The sequence below is a fragment of the Pan paniscus genome, chromosome 17, assembly GCF_029289425.2.
Source record: "Pan paniscus chromosome 17, NHGRI_mPanPan1-v2.0_pri, whole genome shotgun sequence".
NCBI lineage: Eukaryota > Metazoa > Chordata > Mammalia > Primates > Hominidae > Pan > Pan paniscus.
Window position 1 is genome coordinate 35,638,989 of NC_073266.2, and position 19,460 is coordinate 35,658,448.

General features: G+C 36.5%; 1 protein-coding gene across 2 annotated transcripts in view; it reads right to left on the minus strand.

The window, feature by feature from the left end:
* Nucleotides 1–2,478: 2,478 nt before the first annotated feature.
* Nucleotides 2,479–19,460, minus strand: part of SMCHD1 (structural maintenance of chromosomes flexible hinge domain containing 1) — a 149,347-nt gene continuing 132,365 nt past the window's right edge. The window contains exons 46-48 of one of the 2 annotated variants that reach the window (XM_003817887.6): nucleotides 11,376–11,534; nucleotides 10,957–11,071; nucleotides 2,479–4,951 (exon numbers count right to left, since the gene is read on the minus strand). In XM_003817887.6, coding sequence (XP_003817935.1) covers nucleotides 4,927–4,951; nucleotides 10,957–11,071; nucleotides 11,376–11,534 — 299 coding nt within the window. In that variant the 3' untranslated portion in view covers nucleotides 2,479–4,926. The other variant, XM_063597309.1, reaches the window with a different exon arrangement.

Here is a 19,460-nt window from a genome sequence, read left to right on the forward strand (position 1 = left end):
TTTTCCTTAGAGCACTTTGAAATGATAACCCACTGCCATATGGTCTCTATTGTTTTTGCTGAGAAGCTGTTAATCTTATTGGGGCTGTCTTTGCAAGAGATGTGTATTATACTTTTATTCCTGCTGCTTTCAAGATTTTTTCCTTGTCTTTGACTTTCAGAATTTGATGTGTCTGTTGGTCTCTTTGTGGTCATCCTGCTTGAAATTTGTTCAGCTTCCTGGATGTATAGATGATTGTCTTCTAATAGTTTTCAGCCATTATGTATTTGAATATTTTTCCTACCTTCTGTGTCATTAAGTGCACATTGGTGCACTTAATGGTGTTCCACATTTCTCTGAGGCTCTATTTTCTTCATTGCCTTTTCTCTCTGTTTTTACATAATCTCTACAATCTGTCTTCAAATTCACCTATTCTCTCTTCTGCCAGTTCAAACCTACTGTTAAGCCCCCTGGTGAATTTTAAAATTTCAGTTATTGCACTTTCTAACTCCAGAATTGCCACATGGTTCTTTAAACATTTCTCTCTCTCTCTATATATATATCAATTATATATACACACACATATAATTTCAACTTTTATTTTAGATATACGGGGTACACGTGTGGGTTTGTTACATGGGTATATTGCACCCAGGTAGCGAGCACAGTACCCAATAGGTAGTTTTTCAACCCACTCCCACCTCCTCACCCCAGCAGTCCACAGTGTCTATTGTTCCCATGTTTATGTCCATGTGTGCTCAATGTTTAACACCCCCTTATAAGTGAGAACATGCGGTATTTGGTTTTCTGTTCCTGTTAGTTTGCTTAGGAGATATTCTTTATTTGATGAGACACTGTCATAATGTTTACTTCTTTAATCTTTTACTTCTGTGAATATATTTATTTATAATGGGTACTTTAATTTTTGGTTAAATCTGACATCTGATCACTCTCACAGGCAGTTTTTGCTGCCTGCTTTATTTCCAGTGTATGGAGTCACACTGTTTCTTTGCATGCCTCATACGTTTTTGTTGGAAACTGGACATTTTAAATAACATACTGTAGTTACTCTACTAGTTCACCTCCCTCTGGTTTGGTTATTATTATTTGCTTAAGCTTAGTGCCTGGATGGATTATTTTAGCGAAGTCTATCCTTCCCTAATCCCAACAGCGTTGTTTCTCAAGTTCTTCCTCAGGGAGGTACAGCTTTCGGTATGCCCCAGAAATTCTAGGTATGCCCCAGAAATCCTGCGTACTCTCGCGCACTTTTTCCTCTTGACCATATACCCTGTTGTTCAACTCCACTAATTGCTGGCTTACTGTTCTATTGTTTACACTAGTGTAGTCTTTGCAGTCTCACCCTTAAACGCAGCCTGCCCTGAATCCTTTCTCTCAGGGTGTACTGTCTATCCTGCACTTAACTTTCAAAATATTCTTTCTCCTTTACAATAAATTACTCTATGTTGCACTTCTTTTGCTGTGTGTCTTGAGCTCTCTAGTTTAAACTTCTCATGCTCTTTTTTAAAAGTCAGTTCCTTTGGAAAGAGATTAGGAGCTACCTGTTTTGTTTTCATCCTACCTCCTTTGCAGGCAAAAATCTCTGAGCCAGGGATCTGGAGCTAGAGGTGGGGACAATGGCAAGCTTGAGTTGGCATTCTAGCTCTAGAAGCTGAGTGCAATGGAAGGGGGGAGTAGCCTGAGATCCTCTTGGCTTGCTTTTCCTGGGGTAGAATCCTACTTCACGAGCCAGAGAGTTATCAAGGCCCCAGCAATCTCAGCACATGTGTTCAAGGTTTTGTGGCCTGGTGGGGAGAAGACGGCTCTCACCTGGCCACACTGACCCAGGACTTAGTGCTAGCAAAAGGCAGTTGAAGGCAGGACAAGAATCACTACAGTCTTGCTCTTTTCGGGAAAAAAATTTCTGGCTGGGAGATGGTGGGATAAGGAACCCAGCGTTTTTGGCTGCATTCATCTGCTTGCTGAGCTTGGAGGTGGAAGTGAGTAGTCAGTCTTGGTTCAAACTACCACAGATTCTCATCTTCCTTACTGAATTTTTGTAAATGTTCTTGAATAGATGTTTCTTCATTGCCATTTGTCCTCAGGACCATTTCCAGAAGTTTTAAATGGGTGCTTTTAATATTTTTCACCAGTTTCACAGTATGAAAATTAAACATTCAATTTTTTTACTAAAATGTATTATTTGAAAATTCTATACTAAAAATACAATGGAATTAACCCCATCAATTTCATAATGACTATAAAGTAATCAAGTCATAGAGCCAAAGTATAGACAGTTTAGAAGACTGAACTTTTCTTAGCACTAATATTTAACAATAGGAGCCAATTTCACTTAAAATAATCTGAATGTTATATATGCAACAAATTTTAGTCTCTGTAAAGAATCTTATACCAAAAACTCTATAAAAATGTTAAGTAAATTGAGCCTATTTTTACCATAGGCCTGGCCAAATGTACACATGAAAACTGATGAACGTAATGTGCAAAAAGGCTTGGAGAGAGTTTTATTTCAGTTACTTCAAAATACAAGTAGGCTATTATTTTCCTTTGGAAGAAGAAACCAGAAAAAAAACTTCCTGATTGTAACATTGTGACAAATTTCAGATTATATAACACATAACACAGGATAAATGGCTGTAGCATTAATTTTTTTCTCCAGTTACATTCCTTTATACTAAAAGACTAGTATTAAATCTTAGAAGAAAATTTCAATTGTTCTTACGTGTTACATATTAAACACAAAAGCAATTTATTATTATTTGGTACAACATGAACCTCAGTATTTGCTCAAATGTAGAAAAGGATTCCTTAATATGTTGAGAAATATCCTTAGATAAATCCAACTGTGAAAATATAGAAAAACTCTTTACTGTAATTACTGGGAACCACAAAGTTAATTTTTACAGGGTAGAAAAACTCCACAAAAATGGATATTCATACTTAAAACCTTATTTTACTGATAGAACATTCTTTCCAGTATTATAAAATGAACAAAAATGTACAGATATGGGCTTGGTGCTAGGTAATATCCATAGAATTCGCCATTTTAAGCAATAAAAATTGGCATGTTGGTGCATGCCTGTAATCCCTGCTACTTGGGAGGCCAAGGCAGGAAGACTGCTTGAACCCAGGAGTTCAAGACTAGCCTGGGCAATGTAGTGAGGCCACTGTCGCTCAAGGGAAAAAAAAGACATGTTTTTAAACACACTTCTAATAAAAAGAATTTTTAAAACCAACTTTTTTGCTTCTAGATAGTCTCAATGCCTTGGATTTAAAACATGACTCCTTCTTGATACAATGAATTATAAAAGCAAACTAGTTCCACATATTAATTATACTTTCAAGTCTAGTTCCTAAAAAGTCATTTCTCTTTAACCTTTCTTACCTATCAATCATTTTCATATAATCTAATGTCTGTCTAAGGACTCCAAATATTGGTATGGGGTGAGTATCCCTAATCTAAAAATCAGAAACAAGAAATGTTCCAAAATTCAAAACATTTGAGCGCAGATATGACACATAAAGGAAATGCTCATTGAAGCATTTCCAATTTCTAATGAAAGATTTTTGGATTAGGGATGCTAAATTGGTAAATATAATGCAAATATTCCAAAATAATAATTTAAAAACCCCACAAAAAACCAAAATCCAAAACACTTCAGGTCCCAACCATTTTGAATAAGGGATACTCAACCTGTAGTACTATGGGAGCCAATCTTCCCCACAGCTAATTCTGTAATTACCATTTTGTTTCTTCTGTAACAACAAACAGTTTAAATAATTTCCAATTATAAAGATAGGTTAACATCATCATCGTTTTTTAACAAGATAACTTTTATGAAGCTTCCAATTTTAAAAAAGAAAAACACTTATCTATTCAGTAGGGAAGAAACAATCTTATTTATTAATGGCCTGCATATTTAGAAAGGGTTTAAAAACACATACATTTCCTGGGACACAAACTTACCAAATGTATGTCCTTACAAAATAACTTCACAGATCAATAGTCTTGAACTTACACAAAGACATATATATGACATACATTAGGTTAATATACATTTCAAATGTTTTTGCAGCAACTTTCTACCAGAAAGTACACTAATGTGAGAATGTATGTTCTCTTTAACCCCTTAAAAATAGTAATAAAAAATTACAAAATAATGTAAATGTAAAATTAAGGCTGAGACTACATATTCTAGTATTAATAAAGTCAAACAAACAATAGTTATAAAACTTGGTGCTGCTGAATATTTTATATATATATATTTATTTATATATATATATATATACACACACACACAGGATAAGTCTTTTGAAATTTGAAATGCTACCACTGTCACAAGTTCACTCATCGATTTAATGTTGTTCTGGGTATCTTAACATTTCAATTCCCAAATACCTGTGCTTTTAAAATTTTTATCCTGAATTCTGCATTGAGTTTCCTCACATATTTACAATTAAACATCTAGCCTCTAGAACCTCCCTTATACAAAAGACAAAACATCTTTGTTAAATAAATTCACGCAAAAGTAATAAAAAGGTTTTCAAGAAATAGTTCTGACATGTTCATTATATTTATACTGAAAAATAGTACATGTACTTTTCTTCAGGATTAATAAATGCCATGTGCCAGTTTTACAGTCACTGCCACATTAGCACATTTTCCTCTTACACATTTGCAAGGTAGTGACAACCAAAGGGCATAATGTCTGGAATAATTCCAGTAAATCCATAACGTCCAGTAAGATTCATAAAATTGAATGGTTGTTTCCAGTCCCATCTGAATCGAAATGGAAATTCATGCCCAGGTACTTGTATTGTCCCCAGAAATACTCAGTCTGGTAAGTCACCCTCTTGGTCTTCTGAAACAGAGATGCAGAAAGCAGGGCATTCTTACTGAGACCAATGGCCTCTTCTCTCTGTCACCTCTCATACATCTGTTTTGGTTATAATCCTGGTCAAAGGGGAAAGAAAAAAAAGTTTTATGTACCAAAGGTTTCCTTTCCCTGAATTCCCTCATCACACCTGAATGCTTAAATATCCAATGAAACCATATTCTTTTAAATATAATTCTTGGTATAAACAGATTTAATTAAATCCTTATATACAATCATTTCCTTCACATGTATGCAAAACAAGCCCCCAAATAAAAGTAGTTAATACACACACACAGTATATAACATATATAAGTAATTTGTATCACAGTGCTTTGAAATGGTATTATCTCAGACCTAAATTCTGCAGATTTTTCCTTTCACCCCCTTTTCCTTAAATGAACTTATTATTTTAAGAACAGGAATTATAATGCTTATTAAAGTAACAAAGACAAGCAAAATAAAACATATTTAATATTCATAATCTCATTCATGTAGAGATGAACACAGTGAGCACCTTGACATATATAGCTACAGATTTTAAAAATTCAGGTGTATGTAAATATTTTCTAATAGTTCCCTGAACTATCTCCAAATAGAAGATACATATTTTTAACAGAACTAATTTTTAATCTTTATAAGTGGAAAATTATTTAGAAAACTGAAGCCTCTATTCAAGAAAACAATGGAATCTACTGCATAGTATCATATATTGCTAAGCATATCTAATGAATTCTAAGATATTTTTTCACACTTAACATCTCTGAAATCCAGATGTACTTTATAAGGTCATGAGTTAATTTGCAATATTTTTCTTTAATGTTTCATAAAATGACATTTTTATAGTTAATGAAATCTTAAAGTTGATGAAACATAGTATGTGATCTATAAGGACTAACAAATATATATTCAGTATACATATGTAAATAAAAACATAAACATAAATATACAGAAACACATATAATGTACCTATTTCCTTTCCTACTATTAAATTTGTTCCTGATTGTATGGATGAAATATACCAATATTCAATACTGTTAAGATTTTTATTTCAAATGCTCTGACCTCTTGAGAGTGTGAGATTTATTAAAGATTTATAGAGAATAGGAAAAGACTGAGGATGAGAAAATCCCTCATAGTGATTTTAACAAATTTCATGAATATAATCAGGATGCAAAGAGGAGAAAGTCGCAGTCCAGAATACACCAAATTTTCAACCTAAACTTCTAATACTGCCATCACAAAGCTAAACAAATGATAGCTTTGTGTGTGTGTGTCTCCCCATGTGCTAAAGGCCGCACGGTTCTTTGGCTCTCTAAAATCACTGACACTCTTTCTCCCTCTCCTTGATATGATACAGTATTACTATGAAGTATCTTAGTGAGTATTTTGTCAGTCACTGTTGCTGGGCATTCAATGAATTTTATTCATCCCTAGGAAATTCTCTTCCACATGATAGCATTTCCTTCTCCATTTTCTTCTTTCTAGATTCCTAATAGTCTGAATTGGTTCTCTATGTCTTCTATCTCTTTTTGTATTTGGGAAGTTTTCTTTTTGGACTTTAGTCCTCCTATTGAATATTTTTATTTCAGCAACAATATTTGTAATCTGTTTATTCATTCTTGTCCTGGCTCCTTTCTGCTACATAGTAATTATAATTTTATAAAAGAGGTCTAGTCTCTTTACTAAATTGTCCTCCATGTTGATTTTGGAACTTAATCTTGAATTTTGTCTCTCACGTTGCTGGCTACCCTCATATGTGTGATGATTGTTAGTTGTACAATTACATTTAAGAAAGAGGATTACGTTGCTAGCTGGAATTTCTTCTACTATTATAAAAATAGAACTGTTTTACCAACAAGTCTCTTCTCCGAGTGGGACCTGATGGTAACTATAACTGGGATAGGGCAAAGCAACGTCATGGGTCCACAGGTTTTGCTTTAAACATGTGGATGTTGGGCCGAGCATGGTGACTCAGGCCTGTAATCTCAGTACTTTGGGAGGCCGCGGCAGGAGAGTAGCTTAAGCCCAGGAGCTTGAGACCAGCCTGGTCAATACAGCAAGACCCCATCTCTACAAAATAAATAAATAAGTAAAAATTGTTGAATTAAAATCAAAATAGATAAATGTGCAGGTGCAGAGCCAATTATCAGCCTTTTAGTTCCCAGAGGCCAGCATTAGGTCCTAGTGTGCCAGCAACTACCAAAAGCCAATATACCAACATTTAATTCATTTCCATTCTTATCTAACTTTGTAGTGGCATCTTTTCATGCCTGTTGACAAGGAAACAAAGCTTTCAAAGTTTGGGTTGAAAATCTGGTACATTCTAGGCTGTGGCTTCCTTTCCTTTTCCATTCTGTTCCGTCCTTTTTATTTGCCACTCTCCCTGTTTGGGAGACAGGACTCCCAAACAGGGAGAGTTGCTGGACTTCTCACTCTTTTGTTCTAACTGACTCTGAGTCCAAAGTGTTTCTGGGGCTAAATCAGGCAGACTGTCTCCTATTATTTCTAGACTATTTCCCAATCCCTTCACCTCTAGTATATTCTAGCCTTGTTTCTATCCTGTTATCTCCAGAAAACCTCAATCAAACGTGAACGCAAAATGAAGACATTTTTCAGACATGGAAGGGCTCCAAGTTATCTTTCTACACATTTTTTCTAAGGAATTTATAAGAGAGAGAAAGACATGGAATCCAATAAATAATGGATATAATCCAAGAGAGTAACTAAGGAAGACCCAGGATGGCAGATTTACAGGAGGCCTGCACAGTTACTAGTCACTGGTACAGGAGGAAGAAGATGTGATTAAGATGCATAGGGAAAGAAAAAAAAAGGTGGCAATTAAAAACTCCAGAAAAATTAACAACAAGAAAGAGTCTTAGTAACAATTGGAATAACACTTCACGTGATTTTAAGAATAACAGAGTAAGGAAGATTTATTTGAGCCTGATGTTTGGAGCACTAACTGGTGCCCTAAGTAAGAGTCATGACATTAGACCCGTATAGAGAAGGAAGTGTAATTCTAGCACACAAGTTTGCTTAGTACAATATTTGCCTGAACAATATTTACATAGTCATAATAATGTAACTTTTAAAAGTGGTGGCAACAATAGAGTAACTAAAAATTGACAGTTAAAACAAAGGTTGCCTCTGAAGGATGGAATAGGGGTAAGGATGCATAGGATACAAGATTTTATGATCATCAGCTCTTTCTATACCTGTGCTGTCCAAAACGGTAGCCACCAGCCATGTGTGTGGCTCCAGAGTACTTGCAATGTAGCTAGTCCTAATTGAGATTTGCTGTCTTCTGAATTGTGAAGACTTTGTATTTTAAAAAAAAGAATGTAAAATAGCTCATTAATCATTTTTAACGTTGTTTACATGTAGAAATATTTTGGATATTGGGTTCAGTAATATCTATTATTAAAATTAATCTCACTGTTCCTTTTTTCCTTTTTAATATGGCTTCTAGAGAATTTAAAATTATATATGTGACTCACGTATAGTACAACACTGTAAATCTATACCATTTGATATATATACACATATGACCGATGATCATTATACTACTAACAATATTATAAACTAAAACATAAACTCCCTCTGAATTGCTACAAAATCTTAATTAACAAGTTCCAAATCAATGTCCACAGTAGCGCAGTAGTAACTGGAAGGTCTAGGGCAAATTTAGTGCTGAGACTGTGGCACAAAAACATGTACCTTACATCTTAGCCTAGAACTGCACCTTGAGGAATTTCCTTAGTGGGAAGTGGGTTCTGGTCTCTTAAAAAAATAATCCCACTGTTCATAAAATACTTCTTTAAAAAATTATGGCAAACCTATATAAAAGCAGAGGGAATAATACAGTGAATTTCCTATTTCAAGCTTTAGTAATGAAAACATTTTGCCAAGTCTTATTTTGACATCCTCTGCCACTTTATTTCCTGGAGTATTTTAGAGTATATCCCAGACACCATATTATTTAACCAACATAAGAACTTTCTACAAAGAATAACTTTTACAAAGAAGAACTTTCTGTAACTATTTGGTAACCTGGAAGATAGTTCATACACATGTCTTGTCTTTTCTATATAAATATATAAATTTTCACAGTCACAAGCAGGTGCCCTACCAACCAGCAATGATGACCAATAAGGGATTTTTGCGTCACTCTGAACTCATAATTTCTAAAAGTTACATGTCTAAATCCACTGCAAAGAGTCTTTCTTTCTGATGCTAAACTGCCCCAACACACTTTGAATGATCAGCTTAATAGTCCGTATACACCTCATGCCCATGAACACATCATTCACATGCCTACATGTGTGATACTCAAGAGATATCAATGAACTTAAAATAGATTTTTTTTGCAACATGATGAGGGAGGAGTTTCATAATCTGGCCTCTGCCTCTATGTCCGACAACAGTTTGGCCCTCTCCCTCTTGCATATCATACCATGCCTTAGCCACTAACATCTTTTCAGTTCCTCAAACATGCCACACCTGTTGTTTTCTTAGAGCATCATGCCTCCTTCCCAACCTCTGACTGAAACCAACCCCTATATGGCTGGTTCCTTCCCATCCTTCAGTTCTCTGTTTCAATGCATCTCTCCAGACAACTGATATTGTTTCCCTATTATTTTCTATTACTTCATCATTTTTTCATTCCCTATTTTCTTTCTTTTTTTTTGAGACGGAGTTATGCTCTTGTTGCCCGGACTGGAGTGCAATGGTGCGATCTCAGCTCACTGCAACCTCCGCTTCTTGGGTTCAAGCAATTCTCCTGCCTCAGCCTCCCGAGTAGCTGGGATTACAGGCGTGCGCCACCATGACTGGCTTATTTTTAGTAGAGACAGGGTTTTGCCATGTTGGCCAGGCTGGTCTCCAACTCCTGATCTCAGGTGATCCACCTGCCTCGGCCTCCCAAAGTGCTGGGATTATAGGCATAAGCCACTGTAATTCCTTATAAATAGAAAAAAGTTTACTTTTTAAATTGTCCCTCTACTGCATAGAATTACAGAATTCCAACGGAGGCAAGAACCATGTCAGTTTTATTCACCCAGCAACATACAACACAGAGTGAGATTTCAAATCTTTACTGAATAAATGTAGAATACGCAGATGAATATGACAAAGAATACCAATTCCAAACACCATAGTTTCAAGGGAATTCCTCTACGGTTGATATGAGAAAACATATTCAGGTAGAGTCTACAATTAAACCTTTTGAAATAATAAAAGAGAAACACCAGTACCATGATATCCTTCTGTGGGATGACTTTACTAACATTTAATCTAAAAGGGACAGTTTTCTTACTATGAAGTTAGGGTGGAAATAGCTGTGTTGGTTTTTTGGTGATCTAAATGGCCAAAATGGTTTGGCGATCTGATTCTCCAAACCAAAAATTATAAGCAATTTTAAAATAAGTGATTTACAAATGGTTTTGCATATTCTATACTTATTAAGTTACTGATCCTCTGAAAGAGAATGCAATGAACCAAAAAATAGACAAGCAATTTGACTCTTAACAATCACTTTTAACATAAAATATAAACATTTCTAAATAATTAGCACAAGTTATTTAGAAGACTGAGTATCCTAAGAAAATATAATGCTTAAGTTTTATCTTCATTATTACTTTATTTTTTTAATTTAAAATATTAATTCTGGCTCAAAGGAAGAATTAGACATGAACTCATACTGTTTTTAAAGTATGATGACCAAGTCAGATGCAGTGGCTCACGCCTGTAATCCCAGCACTTTGGGAGGCCAAGACAGGCAGACTGCTTGAGGTCAGGAGTTTGAGATTAGCCTGGCCAACACAGTGAAACCCCATCTCTACAAAAAAATACAAAAAATTAGCCAAGCATGGTGGTGCATGCCTGTAATGCCAGCTACTCGGGAGGCTGAGGCACAAGAATCCCTTGGGCCTGGAAGGCAGAGGTTGCACTGAGCCAAGATTGTGCCACTGCACTCTAGCCTGGGCAACAGAGCAAGACTTCATCGCAAAAAAACAAAGCTATCATGAGACCCAAGAACTTTGGTAAACTAACCAAGCATAATTCTCAGGTCAAACAAACTCACCTATTTTGTCTTGTAGCTTCTCGTCTCATTCTTTTAGGAGGAACTGGACAATCTGTCGTCTCAACCTTTGGTGAATGACGCAATGAGTCATTACACTTACGTATGGGAGTCATACCTGTGAAGATGGAAAATGTAGAAAGTTAAATTTACAATAAAAACAATGGAATTATATGAGAGAAATGCAAACATGAATATGTCATAATTTATAGAAAAAGAATTAAGAAAGTATACTGAGAATGCCTATTACCTCTGGTGAAAGAATAGTTTATAACCATTTATCAGATAGGACTTGGAGGTTAAGAGTTTTTGTTAAGTTCTGAATCATTTGCATTCTTTTTTCTTACGGTTGGATTCTCTCTCATCATAAATATTTATCTCCATATAAAGAAAGTAGAAGTTAACAAAAAGCAAAGACTTACCTAGTTTTTCCTCTATTAGTTTGAGATTTTTCTCATGTTCATCAAGTTCTTGCTTTTTCTTCCTCATATCCGGAGTGCGAAGGTACTCTAATTGACTGTTAAGATCCTTATTCACACTGTCTAGTTTGCACACAGCAGAACGATACTGCTGAAGAAGATCTGTAAAGAAACCAAATGCATTTGATTAAATTACTGCTATTAAACCAAACTCACGTTTTAGGGGAAAAAATGAGCAACACTGGAATTTGTGTTATGGTAACATAGGGGATCTACTTTTAAAGCCATAAAACATTCAATATAAACAAATGAAATAAAAAAGCATAGTTAAGATCCCAGCACAAAATTGTTAAATTTAATTTTCTTTGTTTGACTTGACTTAAGTTTACTTCTGTGTCAGGGAAGAGTTCTCTATATAAAAGAGCTCTGTTTTTTATTGGATCACTCTCTCAAGCCAATGTTTATATCTTGTCCGATATTCAGTATTCAATATAATTCCATGTGGACAAATTTTGCAGGGAGAAGGCAAATACATTAAATATTGTATTGTTAGAAATCACTATTTCCCAAATGAAAACTGATGAGTAACGGGGTTTCTAATAAAAAGATGTGTAAGTGTAACTGACAGTGAGCATGCTGTGGTTCAAACTTGGCAGCAATGCAACTGATTGATTGTTCTTATTTTTTGTACTGTAAAAAAAGAAAATCACTGCTTCCAAAAAGCATGGCTATTATTTTTAAACACAGAATTTTTAGGCCGGGCATGGCAGTTCACGCCTGTAATCCCAGCACATTGCAAGGCCAAGGCGGGTGGATCACGAGGTCAAGAGATAAAGACCATCCTGGCTAACACGGTGAAACCCCGTCTCTAATAAAAATACAAAAACAAAATTAGCCGGGCATGGTGGTGGGCGCCTGTAGTCCCAGCCACTTGGGAGGCTGAGGCAGGAGAATGGCGTGAACCCGGGAGGCGGAGCTTGCGGTGAGCTGAGATCGCGCCACTGCACTCCAGCCGGGGTGACAGAGCGAGACTCCGTCTCAAAAACAAAAACAAAAACAAAACAAAACGAAAAAAAAAAACCAGAATTTTTTAAAAACACACTCAGAAAAATACTTCACTTTCAAAAAACTTTTCTTAAATTACTTTGTCTAAAAATGTATTACATTATTCAAATTAATGACCTGGGAAAATTTCCACCACAGAATAGTATATAGAAAAGGACCATAAAACAACATTGTTAGAATAATCCAACTTATTTTAAACTATATATACTCCCACATGTATAGACAAAAGGCTGGAAGGTGATACAATAAATTATTAACAATGTTTAATCTGTAGGTTTGGGAATTATGAGTTATTTTAAAAATTCATGATGCTTGCCTGTATGTTCCAATTTTTTTCCACAATGATCAAGTGTTCTTTTTGCCATAAAAATAAATTTTGAAATTCCAAAAAAGTATTACATTATTCAGGTTTGAGATTATTGCCTGTCTCCATGATTTACTAGACACTAAGTATTAAATAGTAACTATACTCTAGGCTAAGGGTTAGTACACTACCACTCATTGGCCAAGAATGGCTTATTCAGTTTTTTGTTTTTGTTTTTTGAGATACGGTCTCACTCTGTCGCCCAGAATGGAGTGCAGTGACATAATCACTGCTCACTGCAGCCTCAACTTCCTGGGCTCAGGTGATTCTCCCATCTTAGCCTCGTGAATAGCTCGGATTACAGGCAAATTGGCCAGCACACCTATCTAATTTTTTTAGAGACGGGGTTTCACTATGCTGTTCGACCTTTGGGAGGCCAAGGTGAGCGGACTGCTTGAGCCCAGGTTGGTCTTGAACTCCTGGGCTTAAGCGATCTAACCATCTTGGGCTCCCGAAGTGCTGGGATTACAGGAGTGAGCCCACTGGCCTATCCAGTTTAAAATGGTTACATTTTAAATAGTTATATAAATATCTTCATAACATCATCCTTGATTTTGCCACTTGACTTGCAAAACCTAAAACATTTAGCATCTGGATAAGACTCTAGTCACACACCAAGATGATCAATATCCATGGAAATGGACATATAAACATTCAAACACTTAAACATATTTAAGTAGTTTATAAGTAAAACTGTGGAAGAAATTACTTAAGAGTACAGAGTACATTAGGTATAACATAAGATATTCTATACTTTAAGGGTCAAGAGTAGTGTTTTAAAAAGAAATCTACCCAATATTCTAGAAATCTACACCTAGAATGAGTGACCAAATTACACATACACATCTGTGTGTGCTTGTGAATATATTCATATTTAAATACAAATTCTATATGTGAAACTGAGTGACGACAAGACCCTTAAGTTCCTTACACTTTATTGAGAACTTTATTCTGGTCTGATTTCTAATTCCACATTAAAGCAATGTTTTCTTTTCTTTTCTTTTTTTTTTTGAGACGGAGTCTCGCCCAGGCTGGAGTACAGTGGCGCGATCTTGGCTCACTGCAAGCTCCACCTCCCGGGTTCACACCATTCTCCTGCCTCAGCCTCCCAGGTGGCTGGGACTACAGGCGCCCGCCACCACACCCGGCTGATTTTTTTGTATTTTTAGTAGAGACAGGGTTTCACTGTGTTAGCCAGGATGGTCTTGATCTCCTGACCTCGTGATCCACCCGCCTCAGCCTCCCAAAGTGCTGGGATTACAGGCATGAGCCACTGCACCTGGCCTCAAGCAATGTTTTCTACGTACATAAAATAATACTTATTTTGTATGTAAATGAGTCACAATATTAATATAGGTTATTTCAACATGTCCAGGAAAATGACTCTGTGAAGCTACTAGAAACACCACAAAAGGATTGAAAGTATATCTGAAAGGCTGTTATCAGGTAAGTGTGTAAGGACTTCCCAAACATGAGTTAATAGAAGTCTGAAGCAACTTTCTCACCACTGAAGGATTTATGCAGTTAGATGCACAGGTAGACTTTCCTAAATAATATTTAGTGCTCTTCAAACTTTGTGCTCCACATAATTCCAAGAAACTTATTGGCAAAAAAACTGATAAGCACTTATGACTGGGAAAAACTACAAGAAAAAAATACACCAGAACCTCTGCTTTTACCTGCTTCAAATAACCCACCCAGGAAGAGGAGGAAAGAGGCAAGCTGTGACAGGGTGGGTATAAATGAAACAAGACTGGCTATGTTTTAATAATCAAAGCTAGATGACAGGTCCATGAGAGATCATCACACTGCTGTATTCCCATAACAAAACGAAACACCCTTTCCCTGAAAGCCAGAGTGCTTAACTAATCTTCGTCACTATTCATAAAAATATTAAGAATAGCTTCATTTAAAAAACCATCATAATTGACTGAAATATTGACAGCTTAGTATTATAATAAATCAAGTATGAAAGCAATAAAGTATAAGTAATGTCTAACCTGGTCAGATATATAATATTTTGAAGAATATGAACATAATAAAAATGTTAATACTTTTGATGATGTCATGATTACAAACTATGTATTACAGTAGTCCCTCCTTTTCCTCATGGGACATGTTCCAAGACCCCCAGTGGATGTCTGAAACCCCCAGTGGATACTACTGAACCCTGTGCAGTCATGTGTTGCTTAATGATGGGGATATGCTCTGAGCAATGTTTCATTAGGTTATTTCGTCATTGAGTGAACACAACAGAGTGTACTTACACAAACCTACATGGTATGTAGAGCCTACAATGCTCCTAGGGTATATGGTATAGCCCATTGCTCCAAGACTACAAAACTGTACAGCATGTTGACAGTACTAAATACTGTAGGTAACTGTAACACAATGGTAAGCATTTGTGTATCTAAACATAGAAAAGGTAATCAACTCCATTATAATCTTATGGGACCACTGTCTTACATACAGTCTGTTTTTGACAGCCTTGTGCGGCACATGACAGTACTGCTGTTTTTTTAAAAGCAAATTTTATTTGCAAAGAAATATTTTTAACTCTATGAACTCTTTTTGTACTTTATTGGTAAAGTTTAAAGGAGCAAATAACGGGAAATATTTGGGAATATAGCAGCTTGCAGTTAGTATAGTTTCAGATTTTACAATTCAATAAATATTTTGGAAATGATTTATTATAAAATTAAACTAAGAGTTCTGACTACTGTTTCCTCTTCAGGGTGTTTCTTTCTGGCCTTGGGTGGTCTTCTCACATGCATGCACTAATTAGTACTAAGCTGGATACTGAAGGGAGACCTACTGCATTTCCAGAGCTCGCTCACTCTCTAAGGCAGCTCTTGCCTTCCCAGTAACCTGTCTGTGAACTATAGTTGTCTTGACCTTCCTGGACTCCCAACCTGTTCTTCTCAACTTTGAGACTACTGAGCTTCTCCTGGGTTCCCCTTTTCTGTTTTACGTAGTCTGGAAAATCTCTCTAGGCAGTAAGCTGAAACAACCACAGGGATACTTCGGTTGATTCCTATTTCTCGGGAATCACCATTCTTTACTGCTTGATATCCAAAGTCTTGAAAACTATTCTTTCACATATTTTGCTCAGTGCTTTGTTTTTTTGAGACAGAGCCTCACTCTGCCACCCAGGCTGGAATGCAGTAGCTCAATCACGGCTCACAGCAACCTCAGCCTCCCAAAGAAGTGGGACTAAAGGAGCGAGCCACCAGGCCCAACTAATTATTTTATTTTCTGTAGAGATTAGGTGTCACTGTATTGCCCAGGCTGGTCTCAAGCAATCCGCCCATCTTGGTCTCCCAAAGTGCTGGGATTACAGGCGTGAGCCACTGTGCCTGGCCTCAGTGGTTTTTTTCTTTGGTTTGTTTGATGTAAGTTATTCCATCTTGGTGAGAAGCAGAAGTCTCTGTTCTTAGGTATTCATTCATATTTATTTTTCTTTGTATTTAAGGATCAACATGTTTAGCTGCAGAAACACCTTTTAAAACTTATTCTTGTTGTTCTTGTATATGACTTTTTTCCTCTCCCATTATATCTTCTAACCGCTTACTGTAAGATTATATGAATGCTATTATTTTTGTATGCTAATTTTATAACTTTCTCCCTTAATAAATTCTTTTAATTTTCATCTTTGATTACTTTGGGTTTTATAGGTATACTGTTACACAATCTACAAATAGTTACCATTTTATTTCCTTTCCAATTCTTATGACTTTGTTTTTCATTTTTAAAATTGATATATGACAGATGTACACATTTTCAGGGCACATGTGATATTCTGATACTTAGATAAAGATAATTGGGATATCCCTCATCTTAATATTTTTTCTTTATGCAAGGGACATTTGAATTATTTTCTTCTACCTGTACTGTGGTATTTTGTTTTTTGAGATGGAATCTCGCTCTGTTGCCCAGACAGGAGTGCAGTGGTGCAATCTTGGCTTACTGCAACCTCTGCCTCCTGGGTTCAAGCAATTCTCTTGTCTCAGCCTCCCAAGTAATTGGGATTACAGGTGTGTGCCACTACGCCCAGCTAATTTTTTGTATTTTTAGTAGAGATGGGGTTTCACTATTTTGGCCAGGCTGGTCTTGAATTCCTGACCTCAGGTGATCAACCCACCTTGGCCTCCCAGAGTGCTGGGATTACAGGCCTGAGCCACTGTGTCCGGCCTATACGTGTTTTGTCCTATACATACCAGCCTATGATAAATTTTAATTTATAAGTTAGGCATAGTAGATTAACAACAACAATAAAACAGAATAAAAATATACTGTAATAAAGCTATATGAACGTGGTCTTTCCCTCTCAAAGTATCTTATTGTACTGCACTCACCTATTTTGGACTGTCATTGACTTCGGGTAATTGAATTTGTAGAAAGCAAAACTGCAGGGGAGGGGGGACTTATGCAATTACTTATTGATTATGATAAGATGCTTTTCTTGAGTTATTATTTTATTTATTTATTTTTGAGACAAAGTCTCGCTCTGTTGCCCAGGCTGGAGTGCAGTGGCGCGATGTCGGCTCACTGCAAGCTCCGCCTCCTGGGTTCAAGCAATTCTCCGGCCTCAGCCTCCTGAATAGCTGGGACTACAGGCACGCGCCACCATGCCCGGCTAATTTTTTTTATTTTTAGTAGAGACGGGGTTTCACCACGTTGGCCAGGCTGGTCTCAATCTCCTGACCTCGTGATCCACCCGCCTCGGCCTCCCAAAGTGTTGGGATTACAGGCGTGAGCCACCACGCCCAGCCTGAGTTATTATTAACATCTCTTTTTCTCTTCTGTCTACATTCTGGCTTCTACAGTGTCCTTAGTTATTTCCTTTGCATTTTAAAAGTATTTCTATTCCCAAGATCTCTACAGAACACTTGAAACAATACAGATGCTCCTCAACTTATGATGAAGTTATGTCCCAATAAACCCATCATAACTTGAAAATATTGTAAAAGTTGAGAGTGCGCTTCCAACTTATGATATTCTCAACTTATTAAGAGTTTATCCAGACACAGCCCCATTATAAGTTGAGAAGCATACTGAATGTGTATTGGTTTCACACTATTGTGAAGTTGAAAAATGTAAGTTGAAACATCCTAAGTCTGTATAGGAAACAAGAAATGGTTGGGGGAAAAAAAAACAGAAGGTCTACTCTCTCACTTTTTTCTTTTCATTCCACAGGTTTAAAGGTTTAATTTTTAACGTGTGATATTTGTATTTTTATTCACCTTCCACTTAGCCTTGACACAGACATTCTCCAGATTACAAATTCAATTAAGGGATTTAACATTTCTATGTTTTACTTGAAAAACAAGGCCGTAGCCAGGCAGAGTGACTTACACCTGCAATCCCTAGCACTCTGAGAGGCCAAGGCAGGCAGATCGCCTGGGCCCAGGAGTTTGAGACCAGCTAAGCAACATGGCAAAACCCCATGTCTACCAAAAAAAAAAATAATAATAATAATAATACAAAAAAATTAGCCAGTGTGATAGCACAAGCCTGTAGTCCCAGCTATTCGAAAGGCTAAGGTGGGAGGATCACCTGATCCCAGGAAGTTAGAAGGCTATGGTGAGCCATAATTGTGCCACTGCACTCCAGCCTGGGCAACAAAGTGAGACCCTGTCTCAAAAAACAAACAAACAAACAAAAAAAGAAAAACAAAGCTGTGATATTCACTTGAATAAAACAATGCCTTGTCTGTAGTTAGGATTGTTTGCTTAGGCATGTTTCCTAGAAGATCAATTATACATTAAAAGAATATTAATTTGGCCAGGGGAGGTGGCTCACATTGTAATCCTAGCACTTTGGGAGGCTGAAGTGGGCAGATCACTTGAGGGCAGGAGTTCGAGACCAGCCCGGCCAACATGGTGAAACCCCATCTCTACAAAAATATAAAAATTAGCTGGGTATGGAGGCGTGCACCTGTAATCCCAGCTACTTGGGAGGCTGAAGCACAAGAATCACTTGAACCTGGGAGGTGGAGGTTGCAATTAGATCAAGCCACTGCACTCCACCTTGGGCAACAGAGCGAGACTCTGTCTCAAAAAGTAAAATAAAATAAAATAAATGAATATTAAAAACAATAAGTAAATTTTTCTGATTATAAAAGTGATACAATGCTCACTGAGGCAAGTCTGGAAAAATATATAGAAAGGGATAATGGAGAAAATTATCTCAATTATATAACCCAGAATTAAAAGTATATTTCTTTCTTTTTTCAATGTGCTAACGAATACACACACTGTTCTAAACATGAGAAAGCTATCTAACCTTTTTGAACCTCAACTTCTTCATCTATAAAATGAAGATAACAGCAGTAAATACGATCATTCATGTGACAACCTTAACAGGGTGTCTGCAACGTAATATTTTATAATATGTAAATGTCCAGTAATTTTTTTTTCTTATGCTCTGATTTGCTCTTATACTAATCATGCAAGACAACGTATAGGCAAATTATTTAGAAAACAAATACTTTGCTTATAACTGTGCTAGCAGTTGACAATTTTTATGGTGATGGCCTTCCTCAAAATTGCTTTTGCTCTGAGAATGATTCCATAATACCCAGGGGAGGGTCTCCAAAACTGTTTGCTTTATTTGATCCTTACTAAGTCTGGCTGACCTGGAAGGTGGTGGGCATTTCT